Consider the following 27,604-nt stretch of genomic DNA (forward strand, 5'->3'; position numbering starts at 1 on the left):
GGACCGGGATGAGGTCCCTGCAGGTGCGCGCGGGAGGGGATGAAGCCCCTGCAGGTGCGCGCGGGACGCGGATGCGGCCGCTGCAGGTGCGCGCGCGGAAGGGGATGCGGCCGCTGCAGGTGCGCGCGGGAGGGGATGAGGCCGCTGCAGGTGCGCGCGGGAGCGGGAGGGGGTGAGGCCGCTGCAGGTGCGCGCGGAAGGGGATGCGGCCGCTGCAGGTGCGCGCGGGAGGGGATGCGGCCTATGCAGCTGCTCGGGGACCTGTGCGCCGCACCGCAGGGGGTTATCTGCAGGCTGGGCGCACTTTCATCTCCTGCTTATCCGTACTTCTGACTGGGGATGGGCGGGAATTAATTTCATAGTGACCCCGGGGTGCATTTCTGTAAAGAAGAAAAAAGTCAGGTGTTAGGAGCACGTTGTGATGTGAAATGACCATCTTCTCGGGGCTCCCGTGATTTTCCAAATTGCCAGGAATGAACACGTTTTGCTGTCGGGAAGGCTGGTTTGCCAGGAATCCCGTGGCTGGTGAAGAAAGGTCACTCACGGGGGTTTTGGTCCTGAAAGGGACCCTGCGTGGTCCGCCCTCTGCACAGGCGGCAAAGGGGTGCGGAGGTCACTTTGGAAAACGCAAAGTGGGGGGAGGGGGCGTCCCCGGAACACGGGATCCGTGCAGGGTGGGCGCCAGGGCGTGGATGGCGCTGTGGGTCTGCATGCCAGGTATGCACTCACGCACAGCTTTGCAGGTGCACGGCGGGGTCCCTCTGGGCAGAGGAGGGGAGACCCCGCTCCCAGACAAGCAGGTGTCTCTGTCCCCGGGTTTCCTGGATGCTGATGTTCCGCAGTGTGGGGCGCTTTGTTCAGATCTCGAGAAGGGCATATGGCCAGGTCGGGGAGGACGTGCGTTGTGCGGGGACCCCCCTCTTGGCTGGTCTTCTTTAGGGCTCAGGGTCACAGGGGGCCCTGGGAGCTGCCCCCATGGCTCTCACCTCTCCCATCTGTTGTCTGGAAGCTTCCCATCTGGCCTCCTCCCTAGCCCTCTGGCCATCCTCCGTCTACACTGGCTGTCTACACCAGCGTTGTGTTTGGAGACCCACGGGCTCTGCAGACAGGATTTGGCCAATCCACTGCCCTGCAAGGTCTGGACTCACACCCACAGCCCAATCGCGACCCGGGAGGGCATTTGGAGAGGACCTTGGTCCCCAAACTGGGTCGTTTGAACCATGACCACCGAATAGCCACCAAGCTGCATTGGTGGAGCAATATTTAGTGACGACCCCATAAATAGTGACGCACCTATAAACAATAAAACCCTCAAAAACCAAGAAACAGAGGCTGATGCGGAGATGGGCCCACGATGCCGGTAGGGCAGGGGTTCCAGCGGGAGAGGTGGACATGTGCGTCCAGAGCGATGGGGACTCGGTACGGGTGCTGTGGAGACGTCCACGGTCTGCGTCTCTCGCCGCTCTCTGGATGAGTACAGGGATGGGGAACGAGGGCCACGCGCGTGTCCCACCTGCGGGGGAGGCTGAGGCCAGGCCCCCAGGACGTGGGACGAGTGACACACACGTTGGCACGGGGCTTGTGGGTGCACAACAGGGGCTCTGGGGACCGTGCCCCTCCAGGACCTTCCTCGCTGACCACAGACAAAACATCGGGGTTCGGCGGTGACCATCTAGGGAAGAAAACGCCGGCCCGGGTGTGCGCTCACGTAGACGGCTCCGAGGACACAGCCGGCGGCCGGCGCGCTCAGCAGTCCACACGGTGAAGAAACGCATTTCACAAGAGGCGATGGTGGCCGATACGGACGGGTGGGCCCAACCACTTCCACGTTCGGGGTCGGGGCGGCGTGAAGATGCGCAGAAGCCGAGAGTCGGCGTCTTTCGAAAGACTTCCGTGCCCCTCGAGAGGAAACCGGGTGGCCCGCGCGGAGGAGGAAGCGCGCGCTGGCTCCCCGCTATCACGGCGGCCAGCTGTCAGGTGGCCCCGATACCACTGGGGGAGCCGCCCCGTCAAGGTGCTGTGTGCGATAAGCCCGCAACCACGGTGGGGGGGCGCTCGGGACCCAAAGAGAGAAGGTCCTGCTGCAAACCCCTGCTCCGTCGGGGGATGAGCGCGACCCGGGGTCGCTGACGCCCCTAACACCTGGGACCTGGGAATCCAGCCCTAGGCCGCGGGGCTGCAGGCTCGGGGTGACGGGTCACCGGTGCACCTCGGTGGGCTCGGGGCCCACGAGATCGCCAGGCCTGGGTTCCTGGGCCTGCAGGAGCCAGAGTGAGGGCCACGGAGTCCATGCTTGGGGTGCGGAGGGAAGCATGACATGATGTGGAGGGATCCTGGGGTGGCCCTAAGGAGCAACCACTAGCTATGGGGTGAGGGCCACAGGGATCCACCGTCCCCCAGCTTCGGGGACCCGAGATGTGAGGTCCAGCTTCTCACAAGGACCCGTCGACAGCTCGTCCCAGCTCGTCCACGTCACCTGCTAAGACCCTGTGTGCACGCTCGGGTCCCCGCCACTCAGGCGGCACAGTCACGGGAGCTGGTCACTTCCCGGGGCGCCTGGGTGGCTCGGTCAGTGAAGCACCCCACTCTGGGTTGCGGCTCGGGTCACGCTCTCAGGACCCTTACATGGAGCCCCGCGTCGGGCTCACACGCTGGGCACGGACCTCACTGACTCTCTCGCTCTCTCGCTCCCTCGCTCTCCCTTTGCTCCATCACCTGTAAATAATAATAATAATAATAAATAATTTTTAATGAGTTTCTTTTCCTTGGGAAGCACATGATTGCAGGAGGGATGTGCACCCCCTACAGCATCTGCTGGTGAGTAAATGCCCCGAAGGTCTCGGGGAGAACGGGGTCTGCGGGGCAGCCCCGGGCCGGAGCGGAGGACCAGCCTCCCTCGGTGATGGGGGGACGCCCGGCTGGCGACCTCAGAGCAAGGAGCATCGTCCCCTGCGTGGTGAGGGGCACAGCGTTTGGCGGTTGTGGTGTGAGAGGGGGGAAGTTCACGAGGGAAGCCCCGTACCTCGGGGGATCCCGCACACGGGGACTGGGGTCCTGCAAGCAGCCCCATCGGATCCCCCTGCAAGGCTGCGGGTCCACGCGGCTGGATGTGGGCTTGACTGCAGAGCCCGCCGGCGCTCTCGGACGCACCTGTCACCTCTGCTCCCGCCCTGGGCTGTGGCACGAGCAGCACCCCGGGGCGCGCCCTGACCCGGCACCCAGTAAGGGAGGGACTCCTTCATGCGGGTCCGCAGGCCTGCTGCAGCTGCGTCACCCCAGGGCGGCCCGCACGTGCCGGATGCTGACCTGCAGAGCGTCACCCACGAGGGCACGCAGAGGGTGCAGGGCAGGGGGCCGGCAGCCACGAGGCCGAGACCCCCGGTGCCGTCCTGCACCCCGCACCTGCTCAGCCCAGGCTGTCGGCCCCCAAGACACGGGACTTCTTACTTCGGAGGCAAGGGTTGCAGAGAAAGGAGGCCGCGGCCGCGGTTCATGTGCAGGGAACTCTGGACCCAACTGTCCGGTGTCCCCAAAGCAGGCTCTGGACATGCTTCCCAGTGCCAGGGAGTCCCACGCAGGGTCCCTAGGATCAGGGTCTGGGGCTGCTCCGGGCGGCGGGGTCGGGGGTCTGTCCAGGTGCGGGGCTCGGAGCACCCGGGAGGACGACGTCTGTCCTGGGACAGGTCTGTCCCCGGGTGGGGGGGCTGCGAGCAGGGCGGCCCTGCCCCGGCTGGGCGAGGTGTGTCTGGGGCCTGCCCTCCTGGCAGCTGTGTGTCCTGCCTCACCCCTTCCCGGTTCCCCTTCTGCTCCTCAGTACCCGCCCCTCACTGTGCACCGTCTGACCCCCTCCGCCCTGAGTGCACTCCCTGCCCCCCCATCCCCCGGTTGCACCACCTGCCCGCACCCGTCCCCATCCGTGGGAAGAGCAGCAGGTGCCCCTTCTCCCCACCCCCCATGCGCCCCCTCTCCCCCATGCTCCGCCTGCACCTCCCTGTCCCGCTCCTGAGTGCACCACGTGCACCCCCACCCCCAGATGCACCACCTGCACCCCCCACCTCTGGGTGCACAGCCTGACCCACCCACCCCAGCCACCCACCCCGTGTCCCCGGGTGCACCACCTGCCCCGCCCCCCCGCCCCCGTGCACCGCCTGACCCTCTCCACCCCCGGGTGCTCAGCCCGGAAGCGCCCGCACCCCTCCCGGGACCCAGTGGCCCTCCCGCTTCCCCACCGGGAGACCCGCAGGTCGGGGCTGTCTGTCCCCAGGGGAGCGGCCTGCAGGCGGTTGGGAAGCGCAGGGCGAGCAGCCGGCTGGAGCCGCTCCGGGGTCCAGGGAGGGGTTCCGGGGCCCCTAGGGCAGAGGCCTGGCACCTCCAGGGACAGGTGGCGTCCTGAGCGCTGCTGCAGGGAGCAGCCATCCGGGCGGCGCCAGCATCGGGTGCGCGACCCGCGGGCACTAACCCTCCCGGCGACCCCAGCCCCGCAGGACGCGCCCGCGTCAGCCTCGCGCTTCCTCACCAACCTGCGAAGGCCGTTTTGCAAAGCAGAGTCCGCGCTGGGGACCGGAGGAAGTTGCCCAAGGCGGCCCTGGATGGGGAGCAGCAATTAGGATCGCAGCAAACAGGAACCCGCCCGGATGAAAACCGGAAAATACGGCTTTTCAGAGAAAGAGGGGAGTCATTCCAGGGAACTCGCGGCGCGGCTGACCCGGGCTCGCGGGGCAGGGACGGTCACCCGGGGAGAGGCGCCCGCCCGCAGGGTTACGGCGGCGCCCGAGCCTCATTGGGTCGCGGTTTGCGGGGTGGGGCCCCTCGCGGGGACCATAAAAAAGGCGGAGGACGAGGACCTGGCTTCGCTGTCGCCTTGGGGACAGTTTCTCGGCGGACGCGTCTGCGGTCCCGCCCCGCGCCCTCCGCGCCCCCCGCGCCCGCCGCGCCCTCCGCGCCCCGTGCGCCCCCGCGCCCCCCGCCAGGCCGGCTGCGGTTCGCACGCGGGGCTGTCCCTGCCTCCCAGGTAAGAGCCCCCTGACCCCCGGGCAGCCACGACGCTCATTCCAGTGGGTACCATTGCGGCCAGGGTGCGCCCCCCGCGCTCCCGTGCGCACTGCGTCCGGGACCCGCAGCGCGCACCGCAAATGAGGAGGATGCGGGAGCCGGCGCGAGCAGCGGGGGGCGGGGGCACAGGCTCCCCAGGTGAGCGGCCCGAGGCGCTGAGCCGCGCACGGAGGGATGCACACGCCCTTGGACCTCGCCGGCCTGGGCCGGGTGTTCCCTGGAAGAACGCGCCAGCTCTCCAGGAGGCCCCAGGGCCCCAGGGAAACCGAGCCCCGCACCTGCCGCCCCGCGGCCCCACCTCGGGAGCGATGCGCAGGGAGCGGAGCGCACGCGGCACCGCTCCGGGATCCCGCTGCTTGGAAAATGTGCAGAAACGGGCAAATGGGCAAATGCACGGGCGGAAAGTGGGTGAGCGGCTGCCGCCTCCGGGGAGGGGAACGGGGAACGGGGAGGGGAGCTCATGCTCACGGAGGGTCTCTGAGCGGGATGGAAAGTTCGGGAACCAGACCGGCGTGGTGAAGGCACCAGATGTCCCCCAAGTGACATCTGGAAGGGGTGACGTTTGCGGAGCGTCTCACTTTCATAAACGTGTTGATGACTAGATACGTTTTGAAAAATGTAGAGGGCAGGTGTCACCCCAGGACTCGCCCTGAGCGGGTCGTGGGGGGACCGAGGTCCCAGAGGTGACGGGGTGGGGCCCCCCAGAGAGGCCGCAGACTGCGTTTGGGGCAGCCCCCACCCCACCCGCCCTAGGGCGTGCACCGTGACCCGTCCTCTGGGCTGGCCAAGGGCTGCATCTGACTGGGGTCCACACCCCTGCACACTCAGGTGCACGTGGGCACCCACTGTGTCTGCCGTCGGCGCCATGGGGCCACCGACTTCAGCACCTAAGGCCACGCTCACGTGGTCTCTCTGTTGCACATTCTCATCTTCGGTCATCACGATTTCCTGCACGGACCCTTCATGGTTATGGCTCATGGTGAATATGGGCTTGCACACACACACACACACACACACACACACACCCGGAAATGGACCCAATGCGGGTCGCGCCTCACCCGAACCCCTGGATTACACACCCGCTACACGGCACCTGTCCCGGGGCGCCTCGCACACACAGGCAGCGCTGGATGCTGCCAGGCCCCTCTCCTGGGAAGGGGCCCCTGGGAGGGCTCCCCGGTTTGACAAGAAGCCCTTTTGCTATCTGATTGTGTAAGAGCTGGCACTTGCGGGAAACCATCGTCAGCCCCGTTGCTCACACGGAAATCTCCCTGAGCCCCAAGGCTGAACTGGGGTCCCTGTTGGGTCCTGTGCTGGGGGCTGTGAATGCTCAGGACGAGGTACGGGGAGTTCCCGTTCCCTCCTGGATCTCGGCTGAGATTTTTCCAGGTGGGATGGTCCAGAGGGGGCACGTTTTGAGGGCGATTCGGAGGGGCAGACGGAGCTGGCCCCGGGCCGCGAGTGGTGTGTGCAAGGATGACAGGGTGGGGAGGATTGGGGGTCCCGTGGGAGACCCGCGGCTGATGGTTCCGGGGGTGCCAGAGGAGGGCCCGGGCGGGGGCCCAGAGCTAGCTGCGCAGGGGCTGCCCTGGAGGCTCCCGGCGGGGCCCCTGGAGTCCGCGTGTCCACTTACAGGAAACTGCATCTGGGTTGACTTCGTATTTTTAATGACACTTCCTTCCAGGGCTTTGTGACGCCGCCGTTTCCTGGTGCCCCCGTGCCGCGCGTGGGCTCTCCTGCTTTCCGCACGGGGCTGGGGCCGGGAGCATGCGCAGACCTCAGGGTGGAAGTCTAGAGGCGGGTGGACACACAGACAGGGATGCACGCACGAGCACACACGAGACATGCATACGTGTACGTATGCACACGCATGTGCACACATGTAGACACACATAGCAGTGTGCGCACTACATGCATGTGTGCAATGTAGGCATGTGTGTGCATACATGTACGTATGCACACGCAGGCTTGCCCACGTGTGTATGCACATGGCAGTGTGTACACTACATGCATGTGTGCAATGTAGGCATATGTGCACACACACAAGACATGCATAGGTGTATGTATGCAGATGCACACGTGTGTAGCACATGTGCACACAGTAAGGTGTATACAGTATGCACACGTGTGATGTAGGCAGATGTGCACCCATGCACACATGCGAGACCTGCACAGATGTACACATGCACACAGACACGTGCACAATCTTATACACACATGGTCACGCATACACACATGTACACAGCAGTGTGTACAGTATATGCACATGTGTGTAATGTAGGTACATGTGCACCCATGTACACACAGGAGACCTGCACAGATGTACGCCTGCACCCCCAGACATGCACATACATGACGACCTGTGTGTACGCACGTGTGCATGCATGCACACACGCACACGGCAGTGTGTACAGCATAAGCCCGTGTGTACGATGCAGGCCCCCAGGCACACATGCACACGTGTGACCGTGAATGCACGCCCCCGGCCACGCCCATGCCCGGCGCCTTCCCTCCTGGAAGGAGCTGCAGGGTGGCGAGAGGAGCTCGGGGCGTGCACCCCTTGCATCCCACACGCTAACCGTCCCTTCTCTTGCAGCGCACAGCCCCTGCTCGGGAGCGGCGGTGCCATGGCCTTGCTGTGGCTCGCGGTGCTTGTGACGTCTGTCTGTCTGCTGCGCGCGGAGCAAGGTAGGACGAGAACGAGTGCGGTGTGTGGCTGGGAAACCTCAGATCATCACCGACGCCCTTGCGGCCCGTGCCCGTCCCCCGACCCCGCCAACGGGATCACGCTTCCACGCGCCAGCCGGGGGCCGCGTGTGATGCGGTCGAGGTGCTCGAGCGCGAGCAGCCGTGGCCTCCCGCGGTCCTGAATCATCATCCCGGGGCGGAACTGAGTCCCACCTGCGTGACCTCTTCCTGGGCGGGAACGACGGTGGTTGCGGGCTGCCCCGTGTCCCCAGGAAGCTCCGCCCTGCAAGCCCTCACCCCAGAACCCCTGCATGTGACTGTCTTTGGAGGTGGGGTCTTTACAGATGGAACTTAGGATGAGGCGGGGTGGGGGGGTCCTCAGGCAACAGGGCTGGTGTCCTCACAGGAAGGGGACACGTGGCCGCAGACGTGTGCGCAAGAACAAGGCCACGTGGGCCAAGGACGGTGTCCTTGCTCGTACAAGGTCAGTCCTGCGTGGACCCCCAGGCTCCCCGGCCGGCAGCTCCGGGCCTCAGGCAGGGCGGTTCCGCGGGGGCCCCCGCAGCGTCTCCACCTGGCGCTTGCGTCAGGCCCGGGGATGTTGGCTGCGGCGACGGCCACAGGATTTCGTAACCCGATGGGCGATAGGCGTTTGCTCCTTCCTCAACCAGGGCTGGGATTCAGATGTCCTGTCGGGGGCGGGGACGGTGTTGGTCTTCAGAGAGCCCCGCACGCCGCATCCCGTCCCAGCTCTGGGACTGCACGTCGGAGCGCGCCGGCAGGGACACGCTCCCTCCAGGGGCTCCGGGGGGTCCCTCCCGCCTCTTCCGGCGTCTGGGGCCCCAGGCGTCCCCGGGCTGGAGGCCTCGTCCCTCCTGTCTCCTCCTCCGTCCTCAGTGGGCTCCTCCTCTGCATCTGCAGCTCCTCTTCTGCCTCTTTCGAGGACCCCTGTCATTGGGTTTAGGGTCCACACCCTCCGAGGACGACCCCATCTTAATTAGTTACACCTGCAAAGACCCCATTGCCAAATAAGATCCCATCGAGAGGTGCTGGGAGTCAGGCCTCGGGCATGAATTTCGAGGGGACACCGGTGGCTCTGCCCCAAATATTCATGCAGACATCCAGGGTCCCCGGCCCCTGCAGGGGGCCCTATGGGTGACAGCCAGAAGGGCCACCCACTCTGCTGTCCTGGAAGCCACTCAGGGGGCCACACCGCACGCCCCGGGGGCTGGGAGACGTGGGAGGTGGGGAAGAGGAGGGGCGTCCTCCACCTCTCAGGCCGTCACCCCCGGCTCTGAGCATCATGTGGTCTCTTCCTCCGGGTCCCACCTCTGCTTTGCCTGTCTTGCCCCACGGCCGCCTCTGTACTCGGATCACTGACCGCAGGTGGGAGCTGCTTTCTAGGAACAGAGGCTGGAGGAAGCAGCTGACGCCATCTAAAGCTTTCACGTAAAAATAAATAAAAATAAATTAATTAATTAAAAAATAATAATAATAAAGCTTTCACATGTTTGCTCGTAAGCTGCAACCCCCCCACCCCCCACCGTACCAACCCTTCCACTTTGGCCAAAGCGCATGACGAGGGCCGTGGGTACAGCACACGGTGAAACACGGGCGTCCAAACCAGACGCCTCGCCTGGGTCTAGTCTTAAGGAGAAGTGGTTAGTCCTTCACCATTGAGTCTGAATTAGCTCAAAGATTCTTTTCATACATTGATCAGGGTAAGGAAGCTTTCCTGCATGCCTGGTTGGCTGAGAGTTCCTAACACCACAGGGGTGTTAAATGTGGTCGTTTTGTTTTTTTTTGTTTTTTTTTCCTGCTTCTCTGGAGAAGATAATTACTTTTCTGTTAATGGGGGTGATTTATATTCATGATTTTAAAAGCTTGCATTCCCGGAGTAAATCTCCTGGGTCATGATGTATTATTCCTGGATCGGACTGAGTCATAGTTTCTGAAGGGATTTTACGTCTCTGTTAATCAGGGATATTGCCCTTCGGTTTGATTTTAACCATTTGTCTGATTGTGATATTGGGATAATGCTGGCCTCCTAAAATGAGTTAGAACATATTTCCTGTTGGCCCCCCTCCTTGTTTTTTGAAATTTTGTGCACATGATACTATTTCTTCCTTAAATATCTGATAATTTGGGGGGCTCATCGACCCTGCAGCAGGAATACATGTGCTTTGACTGCACTTCAAAACGTAGTCCGAGGACGCCTGCGTGGCTCAGCGGTTGGGCGTCTGCCTTCGGCTCAGGTCGTGACCCCCGTGTCCCGGGATCGAGTCCCGCGTCGGGCTCCCTGCATGGAGCCTGCTTCTCCCTCTGCCTGTGTCTCTGCCTCTCTGTCTCTGTGACTATCATAAATTAAAATAAAAATAAAAATTTTAAAAAATAAAAAATAAATAAATATATATGATTTATATATTTATATTATTCATAAAAAATAAAACATGATGGAAATATGCTAACATTAATATTTACTATTTCAAAGTTGAACAAAATTGAATAAATAAATAAATAATTATAAAAAAAACTTACTATTTCACCCTTCCTATCCATTTTAATGATTGTTAATGCGTTGGCAGACCTGAGTGTAAATCTTGAGGGATGAGAATCTATCAAAAATTACATTTTGACGTAGAAGAAAGTTCCCTAAATGGTATTTTTTGTTATTGCTAAGGAATCCATTGTCCTTACAGGTCAGAGGACAATAATGCCGGAAGCCAAAGTGTCGATATGGTTTGGTCTTGACTATGAAGGAAACGTTGTTGATCTTGATAAGTAATCACAACGCCGGTTTATAAACTATGGGAACGTTGATGAAAGTCATATCCTGTAACTCGTTGGGGGGGGGGGTCACAGTGAAAACCTCATGAGGTGTCTGGTGGAGCTTTACAGCTTTGAGTTACGGGCGAGATGTGGCCCCGTTGCTCCTTGTACGAGGGTGAGCAGGTCTTGGGTGAAATCTGGGGAGTTCTGAGGTCGGCTCCGAGCCACTCCCTGCCCATCGACCCTGCAGCAGGAATACATGTGCTTTGACTGCACTTCAAAACGTAGTCCGAGGACGCCTGCGTGGCTCAGCGGTTGGGCGTCTGCCTTCGGCTCAGGTCGTGACCCCCGTGTCCCGGGATCGAGTCCCGCATCGGGCTCCCTGCATGGAGCCTGCTTCTCCCTCTGCCTGTGTCTCGCCTCTCTCTCTGTGTCGCTCATGAATAAATAAATAAAATCTTTAAAAAAATTCGAAAAAATAATAATGAGAATGTGTCCGCGAGGGTCCTCGGCCATCTAGACTTCTGCTTCCCGAGGACGTCGGCGAACCGGGTGGGAGGAGGAAGCCCCCATGGTGATACGGGTTCGAGCATCCACACGGTGTCTCATCTAACTGTGACCTCTAAATGTTTCAGATCCGGATTCACCGGTTAAGAGCCTCAGGATGGAGCCGGGAAGCAGGAGACTGACCTGGGACTTCAGTGGAAATGTCTCTGAAATTAAGTGTTTCATCAACTCAAAATTTATCTCTAAGGTAAAGCATCTTCCCCGCACTTGGCACGCCGGAGATGCTCGTGTCTTTGGGGGACCTAAGAGCCAGCAGAGCCCAAAGGGCACGTCCGGCTCTGGCGTCGCAGCGGCGGGGGTTCTAGTCTGGGCTTGGCCATGGACCGTGCCAGCGGGGGGCGGGGGTGCAAGTGCATCTCCGACGTCCAAGACTGCGGCCCCGGAGAGCGGTGGAGAGCGACTGTGCTCAGCTGTGGCAGGCGCAGAGCCCAGCCGAGTCCCCGCGTCCTCGTGTGGCTGCCCTCTGGGCACATCCAGCCTCGTCTCCTCTTACAAGGACCCCAGGCCTAGGGGGTCAGGGGTCACCCTGCTGACCTCATTATACCCTAATCCCGTCGTTAAAGACTCCATCGTCAGATACAACCAGTGTCTGAGGTCCTGGGGGTGAGGGAGGGCTCCAGCACATGAATTTTGGGGAACACAGTCCAGGTCATGAGAGGCCTCGCTGGGATTTCCTGGAGCCAGCTGACTGGGCGGAACACGCGGGCCGCCGAAGGGCCTGGGACCGCCGGCGGGGAGAGCAGCCTCGGGGAGAGCAGCCTCAGGAATCCGCCTTCCCACCGCGTCTCCAAATGGCAGAGGGGCCCCTCCTGCAAGTGTGCGGTGCAGAGAAGGCGTGCACGGCTGAAGGAGGCGGACGGGACCTCCTCCCCGAGACGCGGACCGCTCAGGCCGGTGGGGACGACGGACCACGCAGTCAGCCCGGGTTCCGGAATGCGGTAAAACGCGGCCGGATTGGGCCGGCACGGGACTCGGGGTAGGAGAGAGCTGGGTGGCTCCCCCAGCTCCGAGGCCGAGAAGCATCGCCGAGGAGGATTGGAAGGTGCTGGGCCCTGCGGCAGCCCCCCGACGGCGCTGCACTGTTCCGTAAATGGAATCAATTGGCGAGACCGTGCTGGCTACCAGCCGTCCCGGAGCCACGCGAGGAAGTCTTAGATCGGAGCCGGAGAAGGCACCCGGGTGCTTGGCGCCCCAGAGCTCCACGTGCGCTGTGGGATGAGGCCTCTAACCCCCAGTCTGGTTGCGTCTGTGACAGACACATCAACGGGACACCGGGCGTCGTCGTTTATCAATTACTTTCCGCCGATCGGGGGCCCTGGGCCGGCTCGGCTGGAAGATCATGGCCCTGGACGTGGGGGTCATGAGTTTGAGCCCCCCGTGGGGCGTACAGACGACTTAAACACAAAATCTTTAAAAAAAAAAAAAAAAGAAAGAAAGAAAAAAAAGAAATCACCTTCTACTTATTCATCCATCCGGGGCTTCACGCTCTCCGTTTATACTCACGTGTTAAATCGTGCAGGTGTGAAGCTGGAATCCACCACGACCTTTATACGCATTTTCCTTTCATTTTTGTTCCTCCCGAGCTTCCATGTTGATTTCCTCCTTTCCCCGGCTTTCCCGTGCCAATTCCTTTTATCGTTCGGTCCCTAGAAAAGGGTCAATTTATTCGTAGCGGGATTTGTAAACGGAATTATTATTTATTTATTTCTCAACGGATCTATTTATTCATAAATGGATCGATTTATTTGTTTATGAATGGATTTATTTCTTTATTTATTGGCAGATGGAGTTAATTTATAGACGTTGTTGTACAGTTTTTTAAAAATTAATGAATCCTGTGTTCCACCTGTTGGGCCCTCCCTCCATCTCCCCCAACCTGTAATTTCTTTTTTTTTTTTATTTTAAAATTTTTATTTATTTATGATAGTCACAGAGAGAGAGAGAGAGAGGCAGAGACACAGGCAGAGGGAGAAGCAGGCTCCATGCACCGGGAGCCCGACGTGGGATTCGATCCCGGGTCTCCAGGATCGCGCCCCGGGCCAAAGGCAGGCACCAAACCGCTGCGCCACCCAGGGATCCCCAACCTGTAATTTCTACACCGTCTCCAATTTGTCGGCCGCCACGAAATCACTGCCTGGGTTTTTTTTTGTTTGTTTGTTTTGTTTGTTTTTGTTGTTTTTGTTTTTTGCTTGCTGGGGTTTTGGTGGAGATCGCGTGGAATCCACAGAGCAAGTGGAGGGCGATGATGGTTTGCGGCTGTTGAGTATCATCCACACCAGAGTCTACGTCTTGTCTCAACCATGAGTAAATCTCGCTCTCTCCCTCCCTCTCTCTCTGTCTCTCTGTCTCTGTCCCTCCCAGGCCATCGACAGCCGTTACTGCCAGTTTTATGTGCTTCCCTTATGTGAAGTGAAAAACTTCTCCATCTCCGTGAAGCAAGACCCGCCGTTCTCCACGGGGATTCAGTACGTCCCGCGAGGTGAGGGGGTCGCGCTCCTGTCTGCCATCCCTTTGCCTTCAGCCATCGGTTGCTCTTGGGGATGCGAAAGCCGTGACTCTGGGTTGGGTGGCAAAAGGCGGGCGCCCCCCGGGCATCACGGCCGCCGGAGGTTTTCATCCGCAGGCCCTCGGGCGAGGCGTCGTCACCGGGAGAAACCGAGGCAAGCGTCCTCGGGATGTGTCCGGGTTCGTTCCTCCGGCAAGTGCGTGTGAGGTCGCAGGACCTGGACCCCCGAAGGCCCCCTTCCGCGGGACTGCCTTTCCTGTCACCTCCCTGCAGGCGCAGAAGGAAACCCGGCGGCGGCCGCGCGGGGCCTGGACTGCTGGGTGCACGACGTGGACTTCCTGACGTGCAGCTGGGAGGTGGGCAGGGCGGCCCCCGGCGACGTGCAGTACCGCCTGTACTGGCGGGAACTGAAGTAGGTGTGGCCGTGGGCGCGGCGCGGCCTCCCGGGCCCGTGGGCCGCCGGTCACCGCGGGTGCTCCGTCCCCGCAGGGCCTACCGCGAGCAGGAGTGTCCGCGATACGAGGCGGACGATCGGGGCGTCCACGTCCGGTGCCGGTTCGATGACGTGTCCAGGTTGCAGAGGCACATCCAGTTCTGGGTGAACGGCACCAGCCGACGCTCCGGAATCCCCTGCTCCGAGCTCTGTGTCGAATTACCGGAAATCGGTGAGTCCAGGGCCTGCCTCTGCGCGCTGGTGTCCCAGCTCAGCGGCCCCGACGAAATAACGCCGTGGTCCCCGGGCTGGTGGCCGCCCCCGTCCCCGCATGGCTCCTCCTCTGCGTCTCCTCCGCTATGTGCACACCTGTCCTTGGCGTAGGGCCTCCCCAATCTAGGACGAGCTCATCTCAACATCCCTCAGCCCGAAGTCGGAGAGGCGGGAGGGTCACCCTGCTCCCTCGCCTGGCCTCGGTGGCTCCAAGCGGGCAGCTTCTGACCTGTCTCCAGGGTACTTGGCCCAGCTGCCCTCTGGGGCACCCCCGCCTCCCTGGCCTCACTCCCTGGTCCCACCAGTGGGCGCACCCCCCCAAGCAGGCCACTTGCCCTCTCTCCTGTTTTGAGGGGAGAAGGCCATTTGTGGAGCTGGAGCGGGAAGCGGGGTCCCACGGCCTGCACAGCTGCAGGGAGGAGGGAGGGGAGCTGGGTCGGAGATTATCCATGGGATGGAATTTCGGATGGATTCTGTGGGTGCTGCTGAGGTAGAGGCCTCAACTGAGGGAGGCTGGGTGCCCAGTGACATAATGGAATGGGGAAGTGGAAGGGGAGGAGGAGGAGGCAACATGATCTTGGGGGGGAGGGGCTGCCCTGTACTGAGCTCAGCCAGGTGTCCAGGTGGAGCGCCCGGTGCAGACAGCTGAGGACCCAGGGCTGGGCTCCTGGGGCAGGTGGGCCCTGGGGTGTAGATTCAGATGTGGTCACACCGGAAGCTGGAGAAGCCACGGAGTCAGGAGGGCACTTAATGCCCAGAGGGAGGGCACAGGGCTGAGCCCCAACATTGCAGCCCCAGTGGGGATGGCGGGAGGGTCCCAGCACCCAGCAGGGAGGCCCAGATGGACGGATGTCCGGGGAGGAGCTGGCAGGGCAGAGGCCCTGTCAGGGGGGAGGCGAGGATGCAGCGAGGCAGGGGCAGATGTTTCCGGGAGTGCAGCTGGCTGGCCCAGGACATTGGACATGGGACTGGCCCTGTGCAGGGTGGGGAGTGGGGAGCAGGCCAGGCACGGAGGAGAGGCTGGTGGGGTGGGGGGGAGTCCAGGGCTGCAGGAGGGCTTCCTCCTTCTGTTGGACACTAGTGGAAACATCGGGTGTAGACCCTGAGAGCACTTTCCAGGGGGTCTCGGGAGGGCGGGGGTCTGTCACAGGCTAGAGCCTGAGCAGCTAGACCTAAGGCCGATTCAAGAGGATATTTCAACATATTTGGTCATGCATCTATATTGATATTTTGCCCATTCTTTAACCTTAGAGTGGCCCTTTCTTCTCCTCCCCACACCCCAAATTTGTATGAAGCCTATTTTAAAGTATCTTCGGTGGGGTGGGGGTGGGGATGGGGATGTTGATTTTTTTCTTACTCATTAAATGTTTTTGGTGGGTTTTTTCCTCCTGTTCTAGAGAGATTAAGTCCACCCCACATCACTGCAACGTGTAATAAATCCTATTCAATGATGGAGTGGAAAGTATTAAGCCACTTCAATCACAGATTTCTGTATGAACTTCAAATACAAAAGGTAAATGCTTGTCCTAGCTGACAATTCTAGGTTCTCTAGGATCTGTACCCCCGAGGCTTTGGAGGCAGATAAAACATACACACAACAAAAATATGAACCAAAAAAAAAAAAAAGTGTTTTGGTCTTTTAAAAATAATTAAACATAAATAAAAAATAAAGATAAAGCTTAAGTAGATTTTAAAATACATAGAAACTAAACCCTACATAACAATGAAGATTGTTAACACACACACACACACAAATCTGAAAAAAAAACTACTGAAGATCATGTAAGATGTTGTGTATGTGTGAAAATCATCAAAAGAAAACATACAAACTCTAAAAAAAAAGTTTTGACTTTAACAGAAGTAACAATGTTAGCTATTCAAAAGACAGAGGTAAAATTGGAAGGGCAGGTAGGTCACAGAGGGAAGACACCAGGTGCATATATGTCAGACAAAGGACTCCTGTTTGGGGTAGATAAGAAATGCTTCCAAGTCAATACCAAGAAGACAAACAACTGTATTTAAAAAACAAAAACAAAAACAAAGGGCAAACAAATAAACAAAAAACAAAGGGCAATGATGGAAACAGCCACTTCCCCAAAGAAGATGTGTTCATGCCCCATAAACACATGAAATGGTGCCAGAGAAATACAAACCACAGGGAGAGGCCACTCCGTAAACTCGTTAGATTGGCTACAGTGACAAATTCTAGCCAAACCAAGGGTGGGTGAGGCTGTCACCCAGTTGGTTGCAACACTTGCTTGGCACTAAGAGGTGGCCATTGAGAATGGTACGCGTGGCTCCTTCTTTGAAACGTTCCTCGTTCCTCGCGGATGACCATTCCCCCTGTTGTACGAGCCAAGATAAAATCCCATCCATTTAAGGAAACATGGCGCAGGCCCAGTGGAAGAGGCGTTGACGGAATCTTGCAGGGCTGGGTCTGGCCCGGAGAGAAATGAAAACGTAGGCCCACCTGAGTGGGGACCGGAGTGTGGGAATGACTCAAGGGAAGGGATGAGCAAAAGATATCCCGGCCTGGAATCCGGCCCCCCAGGGGGAAGGTCAGCCAGGTAGGTCAAGGTCGGCCCTGGGGGATCCCATTCCTACAGAGGGAGAGGTGTGGTGCAGGACGGTCCACAGTGAGTGACACACCTGTGCTCTGGGTGTGAGCGGGGAGGAAGGCAAGGCAGGAGGCACAGGGAAATTTGGGGGTGACCGAGTCATTCCTCGCCTGCGACGGGCGGTGGTTTCACGTGCACGCGTTGCTCAAAAAATCTCAGCAAATCCTGTGCCCTCCGTGTGTGGTTTGCTCAAGCAAATTTTGCCTGAATAAAGTTATCCGAGAAAATGACCAAGTATGGACGCACCTGGCTGGCTCAGCGGGTGGAGCGTGCGACTCGAGTTCGAGCCCCACGTTGGTGTAGAGACCATAAATACACTTAAAAAATATTTAGGTCTATAAATTAAAAGGAAACGACGAGATGTTTTGAGGTAATTAGTAGTTCATACTCCATTGTCGACTTGAATGTATTATTTTTCTTTATTTCTTTTATATTTATTGTTGATGTTCAACTAGCGATTATACTCAGTGTTTCTGTAAACCTAAAACTGCTTGGAAGGATGAATGTTATTAGTTCTATATTAAAAAAAATAAGGTGTTTTTACGCTAATCCCTGCTTTATCCTCTATTTATATGTTGTATCGATCATTTAGACCCAGTCACTGATTATATTGTGCTCAGTTTCTCTTTAAACCTAAAAGGGCTCAAAGAAACAAGGGCCTTCGTCAGGGGACAGCATGAGGCAGCCGCCGCTTGTGTCTTGTTTCGTAGGGCACCGATCCTGCGTCCACGGAGAAGGTGAGTGTCCCCCGCGTGCCCAGAACCGGGCATCCCGAAGCGCGGGTGTGTTTTCCTTACTGTGCGGCCTCTCCCCCGTGCCGGACTCCGCGTGGGCCCCACGCACCCAACCCGCGACCTCCAGGAGTTGGAGCGGAGGGGAAACAGCTGGGACGTGAGGTTCTGTCTTCACGTGGCTCCTCCTCTGTGACTGCGTCTCCTCCTCTGTCCCGTATAAGGACCCCTGTCGTTGGACTCAGGGCCTCCTCATCCGGGAGGAGCTCCTCTTGAGATCCTTCACTTAAGCACGCGTGCAAAGGCCCTGCTTCCGAATAAGGTCCCGACCAGGAGTTCCAGGGGGACCCATCTTCCTTGGAGGTGGTGGGAGGTCACCGCTGCAGAGCGTGCGGGGCCCACGCCGTGCACAACATGTGTCTGGGGCTCATCAGGGGTGGCTGTGGAGCATCACGTCCCAGTGATGACGAAGAACATTTTTGTTTGGACCCCACAAAGTCTGGGCTGAGGGGGCTTCCAAATAAGGTCAGCTTCTAGGATTGGGCGGGTGAGAGCTTGCATGTAGGAGTTTGGGGAGGACCCGCTGCACCCCTGCCAGGGTCCCGTTGTCTCTCCCCCCTCCTTTTCTTTTAAACCGCAGCTCCAGGAAAACCACTTCGTGATTTACAATCCCGGAAACTACGTGGCGAAACTAAAGGTGCAGGGTTTCTTCCGCAAAGACTGGAGCGAATGGAGCGCCCCCCAACTCTTTGGTGAGTGGGGCACCCTTCCACCTCGCTCTCCAGTGTGCTGAACGCTGGGGGCCACCGCGCCTGGCCAGGAGGCACAGCCCCCTCCTGTGCTCTGACGGGCTCGGCTCGTCATCCGTGCTCTGGGGCCCTCGGCCCCCAAGGGAGCAGGGCTGGAGCTCCACCCACTTCTGTGACCCCAAAGAGGGCTCTGAAGACCACAGGTGCCCCTGCGCTTCGTGCTCACCCCATGGGAGGGCAGAGAGTGGGCGGGACAAGACCCCCAGTAAGAGGCCCCAGGGCTTCTGGTAACAAAGCGGTCAGCAGGTAAGGGGTGGGGAGGGTCCTCTTTCATCCCACATGGTGCCTGCCTGGGCTCCTGACTCTGATTGCAAGGATTTCCCCAAAATAAGACCTGCTATTTCTCCCTGACCTGTTCTGAAACCACACCTACCAACGTCCCATTTCCGGGGTCCCATGTGGGAAATGTGGGTCAGTGGGGTCCTGGGGCTGCTGCAATAAATGACCTCACATGGTCGGGGAGGGGGCTTAAAACCACAGAAATCCATCCTCCCCCAGCTCTGGAGACTGGACGTCTTAGGTCCAGGGTGGGGACACGCTTCCTCCAGAGGCTCCGGGGAGGGTCCCTCCGGCCTCTTCCACTGTCTGGGGCCCAGGTCTCCGTCTCCATCCTCACGGGGCTCGTCCTCTGCATCTGCGTCTCCTCTTCCGTCTCTTCCAAGGACCCCTGTCGTTGATGCGGGGCCCATCCTATTCCAGTGGGACCTCACATTTACTTGATTACATCTGCAAAGACCCTCCGCTGTGGGCTCAGATGTGTCCCCCAAATCCACATATTGTCACCCCCAGGATCTCAGAATGGAACTGTATTTGGGGATGAGGTCTTTAAAGAGGTGGTCAAGGTAAAATGAGGTCAGTAGGGTGGGCCCTGATCCCATAGGACTTGTAGGAAGAGGGCATGAGGACAGGGACGCGCACAGAGGGGCCAGGGGGAGAACACAGGGAGACAGGCCTCAGGGGGAACCAGCCTTGGCCCCTCCTCATCTGACTCGCTGCCTGCAGGACTGGGAAATCAGTTATTTAAGCCACCCAGTGTGTGGGGCTTGGTTGTGGCACCCCAGGAAACTCATACCCTCCCTCTGGCCTCCTGTCCCAGCAGGGAGCCTGAGGTCCTTGCAGATCCCTGAGCCAGCTGCTCCCCCTACTGGCCACGCTGCAGGGGATGCTCGCAGCCTGGGACTAGCGCTGGGCTGGGAGAGGTGTAGGGGCTGGGGGGGCGGGCGTCCCTCTCCTGGTGGGGCCTCACCAGCCGCCCCCCTCCCCGGGCAGGCAGGTGGCCACCGTCCCCTCCTGGATGCACCTGCTGCCTCTGGAGGGGGCCCCTGGGGAAGCATTCAGGGCTGCGTGCAACCACCACCCCTGGGACCTGCTGACATGTCCTGTGCACCCTCTTCCCTAGTGTGTGACCCCAAGGATGAGCAGCGCCGCGACTGGCTGGTGTCTGTACTGGTCTTGCTGGGGACACTGCTGGTCCTGGGACTCGTGGCCCTGCTGTGTAGAAGGTGAGCGCGCCGTGCCACCACCTCGCTGGCCTCCCTGCAGTGTGATGCCTGCCGTCCCCGCCCCCCACCACCGGCGGGTCTCACCTGCTGGACTGCTCTGTCCCTGGGGGCAGGCCGCTGCCTCAGGTGACCCCATGGGGTTTGTGAGACGTGACCCTGTTAGGCTCTCTGGTCCTTGCCACCCACGGAAACCAGAAGCTGGGTGCCCCGTGCAGCATCCTCAGGACCCTCTGTCCCAGGTCCTGTAGCATGTTCCCATATCTCCCTGATGCTCGGTTTCCCACCCCGTGCCCAGATTCCTCGTCCCCCACTATCCTTCAGGGGGGGCTGAAGGGGCTCCTCTGGAAGCCGCCCTCCTCCCCCTCCTCCTCCTCCTCTCCTCCTCCTCCCCCTCTATCTCCTCCTCCCCCCACTCCCCTCTGCGGCAGGCAAGAGTCCAGTGATGGGATAATCATGACCTTTCCCGCCTGAGCAACTCCTGCCCCTGAGGTGCCTTCCAGATGCCTAGTTGCTAAGCCCTATCAGGCGCTGCCCGGTGTGTGTTTGGGGTGGGGGGGGGAGGGGGAGGTGTGTCCTAGCAGGCTCTGGCCTCTCTGGCTTCACCCACGCCTGCCCCCTCCCAGTCCTTCAGGCTGAGCAGCCCCGCCCAGGGTGCACAACCTGCTGAGGTTGATGAGGAAGGGCAGGGGCAGGTTCCATGCAGCCAGCAACCCATGGACCACCTTCAGACCTCCCGGGCAACCAGGCAGGGCTCCCAGGCAGGGCTCCCAGGCAGGGGTCGGGGTGGGGTGCACAGCACCCCCCCCAGCAGGAGATGCAGGTGTGCTTGTTATGTGGTGGCGCTTTGCCCCTGCGGATCAGGATTCCTCATTGCTGTAGGACTTGGGCCTGGGGGGCAGGCAGTCGAGACCACCCCCCACTGCACCCGGGGACTGGGGCTGGATTCCTAACTCCATCCCGGCGGCCTATGGCCTCTGAGTTCTGGATTCAGAGCATGTGTTGTCTTTCTCCTCTGAGGTACTCAGTTTTGCAGAAACTCTTCCCTCCCATCCCTCACATGAAGGACCCCATCACGGACAACCTCCAGAGCCCCAAGCTGGTACGTCCTGGCTCGTGCTGGGGGGGAGGGGTGCGGGAGGAGGAGGCCACAGCCCCGCCCGCCGCCGAGGAGCAGGAAGCTGGTCCTGTCCTGGTAGGAGGGAGGATGGTGGGGGGATGGGGAAGGCTGCCTGGCGACAGTCACGCGGAGTTGGACAAGGTCCCAGACCCGCACGCCCAGGACCAGCCAGGCCCCCGTGGCTTTCATGGGGGGGGGGGGGGTGTGTGCAGTCCAACCTGACCCCTGCCACCTGCAGGTGCCCTGGGACACCAGCAGAGCCAGCCGGGAGGACTGTCCAGTGGCCGAGGTGCACATTTTGGGGGAAACATGAAGCGGAACCTCAGATGTCCTTGCCCGATTGGCCCGGAGCCCGGACAGCCTGGCTGCGGGGGGACCCACAGAGGAGCGTAGTGGGCGGGGGAGGGAACACCTGTGTCGGGCTCATCGCGTAAATAAAGGCCTCTTGCACCCAGTCCCTGGACTCCGGGGAGGCGGGATCCAGATGGTCGTGTGTGGGCCCTGGGGCCTCCAGTCTCCCCTGAAATGGGACCGACCCAGATGCTGCTCGCAAGGCCCCGGGACTCGCTGCTCCGAGCCTGTTCAGCGGCCTCAGCGGCCGGGCCTGCTCTCGTTTTCCGGCTTCATTCCGTGTAAGCACCTGACACCCCAAGGTGCAGAGGGTGGCACGTGGGAAGCCCCGGGAGCCCGGCTGTCTCCCACCGCCGCCCAGGGGCCAGGGTTGATGTGGGACGCGGGGCCACGGAAGACAGCCGGCTGTATGCAAACCCGCAGATACAGCTGCTCCCCCCACCTCCAGGAACCAGGATCTCCCCCAGACCCTGTGCTCCCACGTTCACTGGGGAAGGGGCCTCTGGCCCCTCTGAACCTTCCCTGCACGGCAGTAAGCAAGCACCCTTCGTTGCAGCCGTCGCCACGCTTGGTCTGCACGCAGCTGATGAACTGGGGCGGGGGGTGAAAGCACAGCCCCAGGGAGGCGGTGGCCATGGCCATGGCCCCAAACCCCCACGGCTCAGCAGGGGGAGCCCAGGTGCCCACAGAGGCTCATCTGTGCAGCCCGGAGGGCAAACATGGCTGGTCAACAGTGCATAGTCCTGTCCTGTGTCCTTGGAAGCTGCCTTGGGACCCCGGGCAACCCCCACACCTCCTGATCTTGGACTGGACCCCTCGTTGCAGCAAAAACAAGAGTTTGCACTTGACCCCGGTCTCGGGAAGACCAGACCCGCCTTCTGTGTCCCTGTCCTCTCCCAGCCCGGGGGAGGTTTCAGAACCCAGCTGGCCTCTCTACCCCAGGTCTCCCGCTTCACAGGTGGAAGCAATGGCAGGTCCAAGGTTGTCTGCAGACCTGTTCTCCAGCCCTCACGTGGGGGTTTCTGCACAAACAGCCGCACAGGATGCAGACCTGCCCCAGGGCGGACTTGGGCCACAGGATGTGGCTGCTGGGGCTACTTCCGGGATGTTTCTCTCAGCAGGGAGACTGGCTACACTGTGCTCCTTCACCGGGGTGAGGGCAAGGGGAAATTCAGGAGGCCCCAGAGGTCCTGGCAGGTGGCACAGGAGGCTTGGGTCTGGAGCAGGGAGGGTCAGGCGCCCCAGGCTCCCTCGCACTGGCTTGTCTTCAGCACCCAGGGTGGTCTGTGGGCAGAAGGAACTTGTTTCCATCACCTCACCAGGGTGCTAGGAATCGCACTCTCCCCAAGAACTCTCCGGGGAGAGCAGAACGTGGCCTCCCTGACCCCTTGCATCTCCCTCCCCACTGCTCACCATGCCCGACCCCAGAGCCCACAAGGCTGCTCCGTTGAAAACAAAGCACCAGAAACTCGGTGTCCCAGTTTTTATGGTTTTGCAGCAGAATGCCCGACATGGAACATTAATTGCAAATATTCGGCTGTGCAAAAGAGAACAGTGCTTAAGTACAAATGGAGACATGATTCTTTTTTTTAAATAAATACTTAAACACAACCCGGGTCCCACAAGCACCTGGACTCTATGGTCTGAGCGGCGGAGCTGCCAGCCCGTGGACCCACGAAGACGTCATGATTGCCCTCCCCCCGGAATCAAAACATGGAACCTGGTGCCGATGATCGATCACAATGAGCCCCCTTTGGAACCTTCCCCAGCCCTTTCTACGTGATCTGGCCGGGACAAGGACACTGGAATTTCTCGAAGATCAATGGTCCGTAACAGTTAAAAGGATTCTACGTGATTCCCTTGGCCCCCGTGTCTGGAGGAGGAATGTCTAGATGACTTTCTTCAGCTCGTCGTACAGAACCAGCACGAAGGCGCCCCCCATGCCCCTCAGGACGTTGGACCATGCGCCCTTGAAGAAGGCTTTGCCCCCTTCATCTTTGAAGATCTTCCGCCAGCAGTCGACGGTCCCCTTGTACATGATGTCGGCTATAAGAGGAACAGACAGGAGAGCTTACTGGGAGGTTACTCGGGAAAAGGGCAAAGGGAACCCCAGAAGACACAGTCCACACACCGAAACCGGATGCCACCCTCCAGGCGACCTGGATTTCTCATCGCAGGGGAAAATGAGGTTCTGCACAGCAACAGCCCCAGGTCTTGGCCGCTGCTCAGCCCACTGCTGTGGCTATAACCAAAATACCCAAACCGCAGCCCCGTGTCCACTCCTGGGGTCAGTGCAAGGTCCCGGACCAGTGTAGAGAAGACCAAAGCATGGGCAGGACCAAGGGCCTGGGCAGGTAACCGGCAGGGCTGCGGGGTTCTAGCGCCCCTGGATCAACAGTTACGGTCTCAAACCCTTGTGAAGAGCCTCATCTGTTAGCCCCGCTTCCCATGGCCTGAGGCCACCAAAGGGCCCGTCATTCCAGGAGCTCTTGCATCTCTCACCTCCTGAGGACAAGGCGCAGTCACCAGAACCGAGACAACGTACCTCCTTTGCGCCCGGACTGCATCATCATCCGCCGCCGCACAGTGTCGAAGGGGTAGGAGACCACGCCGGCCACGGCCGTCACGGTCTGGGCGATCATCCAGCTCACCACGATGTGCGTGTTCTTGGGGTCTGGGAGCATGCCTGCGGGGTCACCAGCCAGCGTTAGGTTCCAGGGCCGCACGCACAGTGGGGCAAGAGCAGTATTGCCTGCCCTGGTGCCACGTGGAGCCCCTGCGACCAGGGAACGGCAGAGGAACCTCCCACAGGGCATAGAGCGGTCCCTCAGGCCCACGCTTAGTGCCTGGGAACGGGCTCTCTCTACAGAGAGGGACAGGCGAGCCTGGTAAGTGCGTGTACCACACAAGAGGCGGTTCTGCTGCACAGACACTAGCTTTCAGAGTGTGAATGGCACACGCTAATGTTCACGCTGAAAACCCCGGATGCCTAAAAATAACCGCCTTTAAAAGACAGTGTAAAGCGTCTTCAGAGGAGACCCTAACCCAACACCATCAACACCCTGTAAAAAATCCAAACTCAGACACACAGAAGAGGCCCACGTGAGGACACACGGACAGAACTGCCATCTACACACCGAGGAGACGCCACGAACGCCAGCAACCCCACGGACATGTGGATGTCAGACTTCCCACCCTGCAGAGTGCGGCTCTGCCTACAGCTGATCCCGGAGCCCCTGCGGCACGTGCAGCCCCACAGCAAGAACACACGTACCCTTGGCCGTGTCGTAGACGCCGAAGTAGGCCGCCCGGTAGATGATGATGCCCTGCACGGACACGTTGAAGCCCTGGTAGAGGCCCCGGATGCCGTCGGACTTGGTGATCTTCACCAGGCAGTCTCCAAGGCCCTTGAACTCCCGCTCAGTGCCCGACTTGCCGACGTCGGCTGCCAGACGGGTTCTGGCGAAATCCAGCGGGTACACGAAGCAGAGGGAGGTGGCGCCCGCGGCCCCGCCTGAGGCCAGGTTGCCGGCAAAGTACCTCCAGAACTGCGTGTGCTTGTCCACGCCCCCCAGGAAGATCTGCTTATACTTATCCTTGAACGCAAAGTTGAGGGCCTGCGTGGGGAAGTAGCGGATCACGTTGGCCAGGTTGCCCCTCCAGAAGGACAGCACGCCCTGCTCCTTGGGGATGCGCACAATGCAGTCCACGATGCCCTTATACTGCTTGTCAGCGGCGATCTGCTTGCTGGCGTGCTGCACCTGCGAGATAGACGGGCGGACTGGCTCGTTAGAGGGCCCGCAAGCGGTACCAGGCAGCGTCCCCAGGGCAGGCGAGTTCCTGGAGGGGAATTCCTGTATGTGAGCACGGTAGCTCCACGGGAGAGCTCACATCCCGGGGGGCCTATGCCTTCAAGCTGGAACCGCTCATCCGTGCACGGGAGGAGCGCACTGGCTCGACAGGACGGGGCACAGCCTGGGACACTGGTCCCTGCAGGTCCGCACCGCTCATCCGTGCACGGGAGCGTGCACTGGCTCGACAGGACGGGGCACAGCCCAGGACACTGGACCCCGCGACCCCGCAGGTCCGCACCGGTCAACCGTGCACGGGAGCGCGCTCATCCCGGGAGGCGCGGCCGCGCAGGGCGCCACCGCGGCGGCGACAAAGTTCCCACTGCCCCACCCGCAACAACGTTGCCAAGGACGCGCTGCAACAATGTTGCCAAGGAGGCGCCGCAACAATGTTGCCGCCAGCTCGCCGCGGCTCGCAGCCTCTCAGGCCGGAACGGGGCGGAGCAAAGCCCCGGCCTCCATCACAGGGGGCGCTCGCGGGGCTCCCGCGGTCCGCTGGCCCTCGACGGTGGGAACCGCGGGGGCGAGGCCCGCGCTCCGGGCGCCCGAGAGCTCGGCCCCAGCGCGCAGGCGCGGAGGGCGCCACGTGACGCGAGGCCGGCCCGGCCCCGGAAGCGGGCGGCGCGCGGACAAAGCGGCGCGGCCTCGCACTTCCGGCGGCCGCGGGTCCCGGTGCACGCGGCCGGCCCGCCCTGCTGTCACCCCCCCACCGCGAGCCTTCCCAGCACGCCCGGACCCCGCTTCCCCCGACGGGGCCGCCGTCCCGGGTCCCCGAGCGCGCACGCGCCGTGCGCACCTGCAGCAGCAGCTTGACCCGCTCGATGGGGGCCACGGCCGTCTTGGAGATGGCGGCGGCGATGCCTCCGGCCAGGAAGTCCTTGGCAAACGAGATGGCCTGCTCCGTCATGGCGGCGGGCGGGAGGCGGGCGGCGGAGTGCGGGCGCGGAGAGCCGGACGGACGGGCGAACCGAGGGAGGGAGGGAGGGAGGGCGCCGCTGGCTCCGCGCTGCCGCCGCCGGGACCGAAAGGACGGGGCGCGCAGCGCGCAGCCGCTAAGGGCCCGAAGCCCCGCCCCGCGCCCCCGCCCGCCGCGCCCATTGGCCGCGCCGCCCGCCGACGCCCCGCCCCTTCCCGCGCGCCGCGCCCCCGCGGGCTGCCGGGAGCCGCAACGCGCCCCGCCCCGTGCCCGCTCGCGCCGCGCCCATTGGCTGCGCTGCTGCCGTTGCCCCGCCCCTTCCCGCGCGCCGGGCCCCGAGGCTTGCCGGGAGCGGGGTCCCGCCCATGCGCCGTGCGGCCCGGAGGGCTCGGCCGCCGCCGTGACCTTGTCAAGGTCGCCGAGGGGAAGGGGCGGCGTCGGCGGGTCCCCGAGCCCGGGCTCCTTCCAGCCGCTGGCACCCCCGGGCGCGCCCCAGCACCCCGACCCCGACCCTGCCCGACCCGTCCCCCGACCGCGACCCCTTGGCCCCGTGTGCTGACCCCGAGGTCACGTCGCGACCCGGGCTCCTCTGGAAGACCCCAAGGTCAGGTCGAAGACCGCAAGGTCAGGTCGCCTGCCACCTGCACTTCCCCCCTCTCCAAAAGCCCACAATCCCCACTACTGGCCGCCCCGCCCTGTCCTCACTCCAGCGCCCCGCCCACTGACCCATGCGGACGCCCCAGACCGTCCCCAGCGAGCCGGAGCCCCAAGACCCCGCGCCCTCATGTGGGGGTGCTGCAGCCCGCATGGACGGGTGACTCGCGGCGGCGCTCGCTGCACGGGGCCCATGCTGAGCATGCACCTGTGCATTCGTGCACCTGCACACAGGGCACCTGTGCATACTCAAGGCACTTGCACACGCACGTGCACTTGTGCATTCGTGCACCTGCACACACAGAGGACACCTGTGCACACTCAGAAGGCACCTGCACACACGCGTGCACTTGCACACACAGAGGGCACCTGTGCACACGCAGAAGGCACCTGCACACGCACGTGCACCTGTGTGTCCAGCTGCACACGCAGACGGCACCTGTGCACACGCAGAGGACACTTGCACACACGCGTGCACCTGCACACACGGGTGCACCTGTGCGTTCAGCTGCACACGCAGAGGGCACCTGTGCACACGCAGAGGACACTTGCACACACGCGTGCACCTGTGCATTCGTGCACCTGCACACACAGGGCACCTGTGCACATGCAGTAGGCACCTGCACACGCACATGCACCTGTGCGTCCAGCTGCACACGCAGACGGCACCTGTGCACACGCAGAAGGCACCTACACACCCACATGCACCTGTGCGTCCAGCTGCACACGCAGACGGCACCTGTGCACATGCAGACGGCACCTGTGCA

General features: G+C 61.1%; 2 protein-coding genes across 2 annotated transcripts; one reads left to right on the forward strand and one right to left on the reverse strand.

Annotated features, from left to right (window-relative positions):
- Nucleotides 1-4,561: 4,561 nt before the first annotated feature.
- On the forward strand, nt 4,562-21,510 carry IL3RA (interleukin 3 receptor subunit alpha). Its single transcript, XM_055337344.1, has 12 exons — nt 4,562-5,011; nt 7,649-7,740; nt 11,145-11,263; nt 13,438-13,555; nt 13,856-13,994; nt 14,072-14,247; nt 15,686-15,801; nt 17,617-17,643; nt 18,278-18,389; nt 19,846-19,948; nt 20,966-21,047; nt 21,304-21,510. Exons 1-12 carry the CDS (start codon nt 4,635-4,637, stop codon nt 21,376-21,378), a joined length of 1,536 nt encoding a protein of 511 aa, XP_055193319.1. The 5' UTR covers nt 4,562-4,634; the 3' UTR covers nt 21,379-21,510.
- Nucleotides 21,511-22,885: 1,375 nt separating this feature from the next.
- SLC25A6 (solute carrier family 25 member 6) lies at nt 22,886-26,266 on the reverse strand. Its single transcript, XM_055339144.1, has 4 exons — nt 26,064-26,266; nt 24,691-25,177; nt 23,962-24,102; nt 22,886-23,462 (listed from the first exon to the last, which is right to left on the reverse strand). Exons 1-4 carry the CDS (start codon nt 26,172-26,174, stop codon nt 23,305-23,307), a joined length of 897 nt encoding a protein of 298 aa, XP_055195119.1. The 5' UTR covers nt 26,175-26,266; the 3' UTR covers nt 22,886-23,304.
- Nucleotides 26,267-27,604: the final 1,338 nt, after the last annotated feature.

The sequence above is a fragment of the Nyctereutes procyonoides genome, unplaced genomic scaffold (assembly GCF_905146905.1).
Source record: "Nyctereutes procyonoides isolate TBG_1078 unplaced genomic scaffold, NYPRO_anot_genome, whole genome shotgun sequence".
In the NCBI taxonomy this organism is placed as follows: Eukaryota; Metazoa; Chordata; class Mammalia; order Carnivora; family Canidae; genus Nyctereutes; species Nyctereutes procyonoides.

What these genes read in the sequence shown, in the direction of transcription:
- IL3RA (XM_055337344.1), top strand. Translation starts at nt 4,635, where the DNA reads ATGAAAACCGGAAAATACGGCTTTTCAGAGAAAGAGGGGAGTCATTCC. An exon ending in GATTCAGTACGTCCCGCGAG is followed by an intron (nt 13,556 to 13,855) that starts GTGAGGGGGTCG and finishes ACCTCCCTGCAG; the next exon opens with GCGCAGAAGGAAACCCGGCG. An exon ending in ATGAACTTCAAATACAAAAG is followed by an intron (nt 15,802 to 17,616) that starts GTAAATGCTTGT and finishes CTTGTTTCGTAG; the next exon opens with GGCACCGATCCTGCGTCCAC.
- SLC25A6 (XM_055339144.1), bottom strand. Translation starts at nt 26,174, where the DNA reads ATGACGGAGCAGGCCATCTCGTTTGCCAAGGACTTCCTGGCCGGAGGC. An exon ending in GGGTCAAGCTGCTGCTGCAG is followed by an intron (nt 25,178 to 26,063) that starts GTGCGCACGGCG and finishes TCTATCTCGCAG; the next exon opens with GTGCAGCACGCCAGCAAGCA. An exon ending in CGTCTACGACACGGCCAAGG is followed by an intron (nt 24,103 to 24,690) that starts GTACGTGTGTTC and finishes GTGACCCCGCAG; the next exon opens with GCATGCTCCCAGACCCCAAG.